The 10,000-nt window shown below is 42.9% G+C and overlaps 1 protein-coding gene across 1 annotated transcript in view; it reads right to left on the bottom strand.

The window, feature by feature from the left end:
• The window catches only part of ptprq (protein tyrosine phosphatase receptor type Q), a gene marked incomplete at its 5' end in the record, with an annotated part of 76,310 nt that overhangs the window by 64,421 nt on the left and 1,889 nt on the right, over positions 1-10,000 (bottom strand). The window contains 8 exons of the mRNA XM_080438038.1: positions 1-43; positions 953-1,089; positions 1,688-1,990; positions 3,676-3,969; positions 4,972-5,283; positions 7,463-7,843; positions 8,518-8,698; positions 9,688-9,908. The exon at positions 1-43 is cut by the window's left edge and continues 81 nt beyond it. Coding sequence (XP_080294164.1) covers positions 1-43; positions 953-1,089; positions 1,688-1,990; positions 3,676-3,969; positions 4,972-5,283; positions 7,463-7,843; positions 8,518-8,698; positions 9,688-9,908 — 1,872 coding nt within the window. The remainder of the gene's footprint in view (positions 44-952; positions 1,090-1,687; positions 1,991-3,675; positions 3,970-4,971; positions 5,284-7,462; positions 7,844-8,517; positions 8,699-9,687; positions 9,909-10,000) is intronic.

A 10,000-nucleotide genomic window follows, 5' to 3' on the forward strand; every position in this document is an offset into this window, starting at 1 on the left:
CTGGTGTCAGACTGGAGAACACAGCCCTCTGACTGAATACCTTCTGAACCTGTAGCACATCACACATCACACACGCACACGCACACGCACGCGCACGCGCACGCGCACGCACACACACACACACACACACACACACACACACACACACACACACACAGAGATACATCAGTAATTCAGTGACCGAACATTAGGTTATCACCAACACTGTGTAAGAACAGAGCCCGACCGATGCCAGGTGTGTGGGTCCGATGCCGATCCCGATTACCAATGTTTAGACCTTTATTTGTAAAAAATAGCAAAATGTTGAAATCAATTAGAAAAACTGAGCAAACAAATACAATTTAAATAAACACAAATAACTTTAGATGGAAAATGTAAATTAAGTATTAAAGTATATTAAAACAATATATAATATAACAATATAGGAAAAGAACACTTTAATTATACAATGAACAAGCAAATAAGTAAATATAAAATACACACAAATTGAAATTTATTTTTATTTAACTACTTAAATAAACTACATTTTGAAAAGAAAATAAATCTAGAGTTGACATTTGAATTTCACTAAAGACCACCGAAATTAATTGTTACCATCATTTAAAAACAGCTGGCAAAAAGCCAAATACACATGCACACAAACGCACACATGCGTATATACGTGTACAACATGCCCACGTAGAAACACAGTCTGGCGTAGTTTGCCACTGAAAACAGCCCCACTGGAGCAGATGGGAGTGGAGAGCCCTTCAGGAGTCATCACTGAACATGGAGAGAAGAGAACATTCCTCATCCACCACCCCACCCCACCTGAACCTCACAGTTGATTGTGGACTTTAACAAGCCCGCCAGTCTAACCTTGAGACTAAAGCAATCCCCGAATTCATTCACACATCAAATTGAGACACCAAAAACAACCCTGACTTTTTAATGACTTTTGGGGCTTTGGTACCGTGAGCGTGCGGCGGCGGTCACAGTCGAAGCAGACGACCTCGTAGGCATGTGCGCGGCCGCCTGCTGCATCCCAAAGCAGCTCCGCCGACGACTCTGTCACCACGCCTTCTCTCACGCTGCCTGGAGGGGCCAGGCCTGCAATTAGAAACACGTCAGATCATTATGCTGTAATTATTGTCAAAATAAACACGCTGAGGATAGTAATTAACCTAGGTTTAGAGGAAAACTTAATTAAAACTTCAGCAATCAGGGCAAGATACCCGACTCATCTGTTTCAAAGATGGCACTGAAAGAAGGTTATTTTAATCAGGGCGTTATTATGATGTGGTTATACTGTGTGTGTGTGTGCGTATGTTTGTTTGTGTCTTTCTGTGTTTGTCTCTATGTACAACGGTGGTTCTCAAAGTGGGGTCCGGGGGGACCCCCAGCCCAGGGTCTTTGAGGGGGTTCCAGGGGGTCCCCAGCAAAATGTTATAATATACAGCACCATCTAAATCTGTTTAATAACCACTTTAAGCTTGTAGATCTGCTATTATAAATATATATATATTTGATTTTTTTTTTTGGGGAAACATTTTAACACAAATCTTGTATGGCGGTCCCTGGCACAAAACATTTTCAGACTGGGAATTTGTGGGGTCCTTTACATGAAAACAACTGATAGAACAACTGATATACACTGTACAGTATATGCGTGGGTGTGTGCAAGCATGCTTGCGATTATGCAACTCACTGGTTCTGATGGGGTGTGTGAAGTAGGGGGCCCCCGTCCTCTCTCGGCTGGTGCTGTGCACCCTGAGATGGTACTGGGACCCTGGACTCAGGTTTCTGAGGGACACCACATGGGCCCCGGCGGGGAGAGAGTGCCACTCGCACGTGTACTTCTCGCACGCTTCCCGACACGCCTCGTCACACACTCTGTGACAAAGACACACCTTCACCCCGTCAAGCACACCTTGCAGCGGCGGCTGGATGTACAGCAGAGAGGAGTCTGTGCCCACGGACAGAGGGAGTGCTACCTGCACTGGCCATGGCTCTACAGACGGACAGAGAGATGCACATTCACAGGTAGAAAAAGAGACAGACAAAAGGACATTTCATTAGACCTTTTTCACAAATGTGGCCCAATGTATGGTATGTCCGCTTTGACTGGGTCTATAATTTTTCTAACCATTACCAGCAAAGTTAAGATCTGTGATCACTCATTTTGTGTTTCAATATAGCGTATAACACAATACAGTTGCTGTACATTGACATGTATCTCTTTCTGTCAGATTACTGCATGACTATATAGTGATTTGATTGAACATGCTAACTGGCTAACCAAGGCTAACGGTACTGTATTTACACAGACCAATTACAGCTGATCTAAAAATGTCTGTGATCAAATTGCTTAGCCATGCAGTCTCAAGGGCTGATCACCTCAGTAGTTCCAGACCACAAATTAAGTGAATGGTCCAATGCCTTAACCACTATACATGCAAATATGTATAGTTCTTACATAAGACCCCCCCCCCCTATCTTATATAATCTGCATCTTGCATGTACTGTACTGTATACAGTCTGGCACCTTTCTGGACCTCTGACCACTCAAAGCAACCTGGTCATTAGGAGCAGTTTGTGGCACAGTGCCTTGCTCAGGGACAGTGATGGAAGAAGCACTCACGTGTTTTACTCAAGTAAAAGTATCAATACTGCAATGTAGAAATACTCTGTTGCAACAAAATTCCTGTATTTAAAATGTACTTAAAGTACCAAAAGTAAAAGTACTCATTGTGCAGAATGTCCCATTTCAAAATGTATACAAATATTTCGATTTTTTTTCAAATGGCCGAAGGGGGTTCCACATACATTAAGTGGTTAATGTATGTTTTGTGATAATAATCAAAATGTGCAAAGTAACTAGTAACTAAAGCTGTCAAATAAGTACAGTGGAGTAAAAAGTACAATATTTGCCTCTGAGATGTAGTGGAAGAAGTAAAAAAAAAGAAGTAAAAGTATTGAAAATTATTATGACTTCATTACTTTCCACCACCGCTCAGGGACACTGTGGTGGAAGGAGTGCAGTGTGTGCTCCCAGTCAGTGACGCATGGCACAAGTGCATTGATCACACAAATGCATTTTATTTTAAACATGTGCCTGCAATGCAGTGAGAACACTGATGTGAATACAAACAACATCTTCAGTAGTCAGTTACTTCTGCGGTCCAGATTTTCACTACTCAATCAATAAACGCACCTGTGTGTGGAATTAATGTGGTGGTTCAGCAGCTAATTATGAATGGGACCACCTTGGATGCATTTAATATTTGAGGCAGAGCTTATTAACCCATTAAGACCTGAGGCCGATTCTACAAAATGTCTCCTAAATTATAATTCTGATGTTGCTACATCAGTGGTTCTCAAACCTTTTAATGTCAAGGACCCCCAAAATGATATGTATTTGGCCGCGGACCACCAAGATTTGAGTTACAAATGTTCGCTTTAAAAATATATATTCAAAGATTTGCAAAAAAAAAATCAAGATTTTTCAAAAATAGCAGATCTACAAGCTCTTAGCGCGGCACTCGGTGCCGCTCTATGAGCTTGTATATCTGCTATTTTTGAATAGACAAAGGAATCTAAAATGACACAGATGTGTTCCCGGTCTTAAAGGGTTATGTTATTAATTATTAATTAAATATTATTATCTATTTGCTGATTATGCTAATATTGACGCACCTGTGGTGTAAATGATGGTGGTCTCCTGACTCTTGTCTTGTCTTCTCACTGAGACCACTCCCACCTGGTAGGTCTGACCTGGAGTGAGCGTGCCCAGAGCCACACATACCGACTCGTTTGCCCAGAGTGCAATAGAACTGGACTCGTTTATCCATAATGCAGTGGGTCTGGGGCCGTTTATTGGATGGGTTGTGAGGTAATAGCCCTCTGGAGGGTCGTCCAGTGGACTGCTCCAGCACACCGTGGGGTTTTCTCCTGCACTACGCATTGCCAGTCCGCTAGGGGCCCTCACCCCTAATACACAACAAAACACAGCAGTCATTATCTTCAGTTCAGTGGACCGGAGTCAAATAATATACAGCAGCATTTGCACAAATTAAAGGCATTTTCAAATCAGAGTATTGGGGACAATAGGAATTGTGCCACTTAATCACTTAAATCCTAAAGGATTCTATATCTGGTCGACTCTTTTTTTCCCCTCTACACCAAAAACTCTTCATCGAAAATCTGCAAGGTCACAATGGTCACAGAGCTTGTAGATCTGCTTTCAACAAAATGTTTGACCTAGAAATTAGGGTTAGGGTTCATGTGGTTAACCTGTTAATCACTAAATATATTGTGGTGATTGTGAACATTTTCAAAGAAAACATATGGGAAAAGTAATTAATTACAGCCCCACAAATTTGCAGTTTATTTGCAGTTTATGGACTTATGTAATTGACCCATAAATTTAACATCAATGATATACACCATGGGTCTTCAATAGGGGGACCTCAGAGTTACTACAAGGGGTTTGCCGAAGGTTTTTGATAGTACTTTTTTGTTTTGTTTTATTTCCTCTTTAATGTCTAATTTAATGTCTAATGTATACATGAATTAAACATGTTATATATATATCTATAAATTATCTCTGTATACTGTACATACAGAGATATATGGAGATTTAATACTGTACATACATACAGTATTAAATGTACAGTATTAAATGTATGTATGAATGTCCTCGAGAACCGTTCATCTGATCGACTTGGCGGGTGTACTGCTGAGGACTCAAGGAACTTGCAGTGTGAAGTGTGACGTTAATCAGTTCAGTGGTTCTCCAGAACCGCACGCTCCAAGCATGCATATCTCAAGAACCACTCTTCCGACTGACTTCACACTTGGTGGGATTGCTGAAGACTCAAGGGAACTGCAGTATTGAGTGTGAGAGATTTACCAAACCGGCATTGCACTAGTATGAGAAATACACAAACACCATGAAGCACAAACGCACACAACACACGCATTAACACTTACCAGTGCGCACTATCAGATGCTTCTGTTCACAGCTCTCAACCCCATGCTCAGCGACTGTGTATACTCCAACGCTGTACTTCCTGTATGACTCCAGACCTCCAATCATGGCAGTGTACGTCTGCAGTCCACCAACCACAGATGACCCGGAGATGTTGGCCATTCCAGAAATCCACTCCTGTCCCAAATCCATGTCAATATAGTGCACCACAAAGCTCCATGTTTTGGCATGGCTTGATTCTGGAAGCATCCAGTGAACTGTAATCTGACTGACTGTGATGGAACCAACAGTGATGTTTCCTGGTGCAGTAGGCCCTATGACAGAATGGGCATAAACATGTTACAATATTGGTGGGTGATGATATTGAGATATAGAGACTTTCTTTCAGGCATTCATATCACCCGGCCGAGCCCAAGGCTGGATAGCAAATTGTATCAGCCTTGGTTACATCATCTCAGGCAAAGACGAATGCCTGCGCGATAAATCGTTTATCATGTACCTCATACTGTAGTCTTATTTATCATCCAGTTTGTCCTCAGCCATGACTTCTACCACACCATATGCAGCAACTGTGTTTGATGTTTGATTTTCAGCCATGTTTTCTGTTAGTTTTTTTTAACTTGTTGAGTTCCTACTGCAGGGATGTCGCTCAACAGGCGTGGCACATTAGCTTGCGCTGATTCAACTAGCTGACTGAGCCCTAGGGCTGATAACTGTTATCACCCCCTCTGTGCTTTTAGCATTCCCTTCATCCAGGGCGAATAAAGGTTGGGTATGTGATAAAACATGATATTTATAGATCAAACATCAATATGTCTGGTCTTCAGATTTTCACATTTTACTTGCTTAATCATGTAGTGCAATTGTACTGTGTGCCATTGTTAGATCTTGATTTAGTCAATTTGAAACTTATAAATGAATTTTCAGAGCAATGGAGAGATAGCTAAGACGATTTTAATTGTAATTTTTTTGTGTCGGTTGTAAATTAGCACAGTTTCAAGCTGGGTGTAATATAGTATCTACATTAAGTGTACAGTATATCCAGATAAACCCGCTCATTTTGCTGTTATGTACTGTATACAGTACATACAAACACAGCAATTGATTACACTTGATACACTCAAGTTAAATTAACACTCAGGATTTTACCATATACTGTACTGTATGTGTGTGTGTGTGTGTGTGTGTGTGTGCGTGTGTGTGTGCGCGTGTGTGCGTGTGTGTGTGTGTGTGTGTGTGTGTGTGTGTGTGTGTGTGTGTGTGTGTGTGTGTGTATGTGTGTGTGTGTGTGTGTGTGTGTGTGTGATTGATTGATTGATTGAATATTTTATTAGGCAAAAAATGTAAAACAGCACAGTTACATTTAAAATACTTTGTCTAACAGGTCCGTTCATAAAAGTCCTTGCGGACTTGTTTCCAATGAGGGCCTTGGTATTTAATTCATAGGCATATATAGTGGCACCACAGTTCAAATATCATTACAAAATAAACAGCCAAAAACAATATATATCACTATGTACAACAAAAAAAAAAAAAAAAAAAAAAGAGGGGAAAAAAAATATGTACAAGAACAGGGGGGGGGGGGGGTCTGCTGTCTAACGGGAAAATGGTACTACCTCCACCTTTGGCCTCCTGAAAGGTGATTTTTTAAGGCTCTCTTAAATGAGCCCAGCGAACTGCATTTTTTGAGGGATGGAGTTAGACTATTCCAATCCTGGGTGGCAGTGCTGTAGAAGGAGAATTTGCCCATGTTTGATTTATGGGTGGGTGGTACCAAATTGTTGTTAACGCTCCCTCTGGTATTGTGACTGTGGGTGTCGCTAACCTTTTGGAGGTATTTACTCAGATATGCGGGAATTGGGGGCATATCGGGCAAATTTGCATTTACGATTTTGAAGGCCAGTCCCATTTTTAGTTGTTTAACCCTGTCTTCCACCCTGAGCCAGCCTAGGCTGGCAAAATGGGTGGGAGAAAGGTGGGTCATGGGCCCCAATCCGAGGAGTAGCCGAATCAGTTTGTTTTGGGAGGTTTGAAGCTTAGTCTTCAGTGACACTGAGGTGCTGGAGTACCAGGAGGTGCAAGCATAGTCAAAAAGTGGTTGAATCAGGGCCCCAGAGAGGGTCCTGAGGGCCTGAGGGTTGACAAAAGAGGAAATTCTGCCCATAAATTTGGTTCTCTGGTTTACTCTTTTGACCACCTTTGTAGCCATGCTTTCACCTGTCAGGTATTTGTCAAGTACACAACCCAAATAGGTAATCTCTTCTTTGCTAGAGATAATTGTGTCATCGACTTTGACCTTGAAATCATTTACATCCATCTGTCTGAGGGAATGTTTGGTCCCAAAGAGAATGGATTCAGTGTGTGTGTGTGTGTGTGTGTGTGTGTGTGTGTGTGTGTGTGTGTGTGTGTGTGTGTGTGTGTGTGTGTGTGTGTGTGTGTGCGCGCTTGTGTGTGTGTGTGTGTGTGTGTGTGTGTGTGTGTGTAAGGACTCACTGGTAAACGCGGTGTGAGTTCGCCCCAGGCTCCAGGACGAGCCATCAGAGTGAGAGGCTCTAAGGGAGAATGAGTAGGCACTCCCGGGGGACAGACCTGCCAAAGTCACCCCTCGGGATGACAAGGACACTGGCACATGCACCAGTCTGTTCATGCTTCCGTGCCCCCGCATCACCTCTCCCCTGTCAACTCTCCTGTTTCCCTCCTCCTCCTCCTCTCTGGGTCCAGGTTCATCTTTCGCCTCCTCTTGATACTGGAGGACAACCTGAGGTGCAGGATGTTGACCAGAGGTCAACGCTGTGAGGTCACCCCAGCGAAGCTCCACCTCACGCTCTGTCACCTGCCCCAGGTCCAAAGAGAATGAGGCAGGGACCATAGGGACTATGGGCCAACAGAGAGAGAGACAGAGAGAGAGAGAAAGAGATAGTACATTTCCAAAATTCCCCAAAATTCCGGAGCATAACTTCTCTTGGGTCATTAGACCCTGTTTTTTTTGTTTTTGTTTTTTTTACATGGCTGCTTGCATTTATGTTTATTTGTTACATACTCACAACCTGCAGTGTGAGGTGAAATGTACTGAAATAACAGGATCATGGATAACATGGCATATACAGATGTACAATACTGACACGTCCTAGATGTTATGCAATTTTAATTATCAACTCCTTTGGGGAAATGTTTGTCACTGTACAAATTGCACATGAAATTTGTATTCTGCATTTAGCCATCCTAATTATTAGGAATAGTGGGCGCTATTACAGCGCCTGAGAAGCAGTTAGGGGCTATATTCCCCAAGGCTCTTTTTTTCCTGAGAGCAGCGTATGTTTTGAATTATTTGCAATGGGAGTGCCCCATATCTACAGTATGCTATGCTAGAAGCGCCAGCTGCATGACATGGCTGGTATGGCTGAGTGTCTCTACCCACTCAGCTATACCAGCCCCTCACTCAGCTATGGCTGTGTTTACACACCAAGATTGCCTTTCTCTGTCTCTCAAACAACTGTTCATGAGTCACAGAATAGGTTAATAAAATGTGTATTGAACTGTTTATTTACTGTGGTACTGGCAGATGAAGGGTAAAGGAATGTGACAGAAGAATGGAGTGAGGAAGTATCCTGGTCCTGTTGCATTTTTCTGCAGGGCAAAACAATCTGTCTGATTGGCTGGCAGTGATGATGTCACAGAGTCGGTCAGGTTGTAGGCGGAGCCATCAGACCAGCGGGGTTGACCCTCATCCTATGAGATGAGTAGAAGAGATATAGTAACCACACATCCAATCACGCTCGCTCGCTCGCTCGCTCGCTCGCACGCACGCACGCACGCACGCACACACACACACACACACGCACGCACGCACGCACGCACGCACACACACACACACACACACACACACACCAAACGCTGAAGCTGCACTAATCTTGTACCAACACCACATTTAAGGAGTGACTGCTGTCTCTCAGGTTTCTCTGTTTATAAATTACTACTAATTATCTCTCTGTTTATAAACTACTGACATCTGCTGAAACCGCCATTAGTGGTCATTTAGTGGTCGGTGTACATTACACACACACACTTTACTTTAATTAAAATGTGTCCACAGTGAGAGGGTGCAATGTTTTTCATGAACCACTTAAGCCCTACATACCTCATCGCGATCTAATGAAACGCCCAAAATAGGGATGTCAGGTTGAAGGTGGTTACAAGAGAAGAGTGCTGCCGACAGCCTCCTGAACAAGGTATTCTGAATGTGCAGAATCCCTGGCTTACAATTCATATACTGTAGCACATTAGAAAAATACTTCTCATATACGCCTACAAATTTAGCAAAATCTTTGTTCTATTTAAAAAATATTTTTTTTACATATACAGTACAGTATATCACAATTCATAGCATGATCTTTAGTCGAAAAAAATCCCAATATTTTATAAATATTCCCAAATTCACACTAGTCTAGCATTTCATGGACCACTGTTACACATCAAAATCCAGAGTGTCTTTTCTGGGGGTCCCTGGCACAAAACATTTTCAGATGGGGGTCCGCTGCCAAATACAGCCTACCATTTTGGGGGTCTTTGACATGAAAATGTTTGAGAACTACTGATTTAGGCATTTGTAGAAGGGGCCTCAGGTGTTAAAGGGTTAAAGATGGACCCTGACCTTCACAGGTCTATCTTTACATTCTCAGTGTTAAATGAACACCAGGTTTAACTGTGCATTGAGTTACCTGTCTGTCATTGAGTCCTGTCCACAGGAGCAGCAGCAGTGTGTTATGGCTGAGCAGGTGAGAGGACACAAAGCGCATGTCTTCCTGGGTCTTTAGGTCGGTCAGGTGACTTCCTGTCGCCAGGGCTCCGCAGCGGCGCTGGGCATTGCCCCAGGCCAGGCCGCTCCGGCTCACACTGTAGCAAGTTCTCTCATGGGCCAGCCAGCCAATGGGACACTGAGCTGGGGACAGAGATGGTTATCTATTCACGGTTGACCCAAGACTACGTCAAAAAGTTGTGTTCAGTCTCCACACAGTCTGTGTGGAGTTTACA

Source organism: Gymnoscopelus braueri (assembly GCF_963280865.1).
Source record: "Gymnoscopelus braueri genome assembly, chromosome: 9".
NCBI lineage: Eukaryota > Metazoa > Chordata > Actinopteri > Myctophiformes > Myctophidae > Gymnoscopelus > Gymnoscopelus braueri.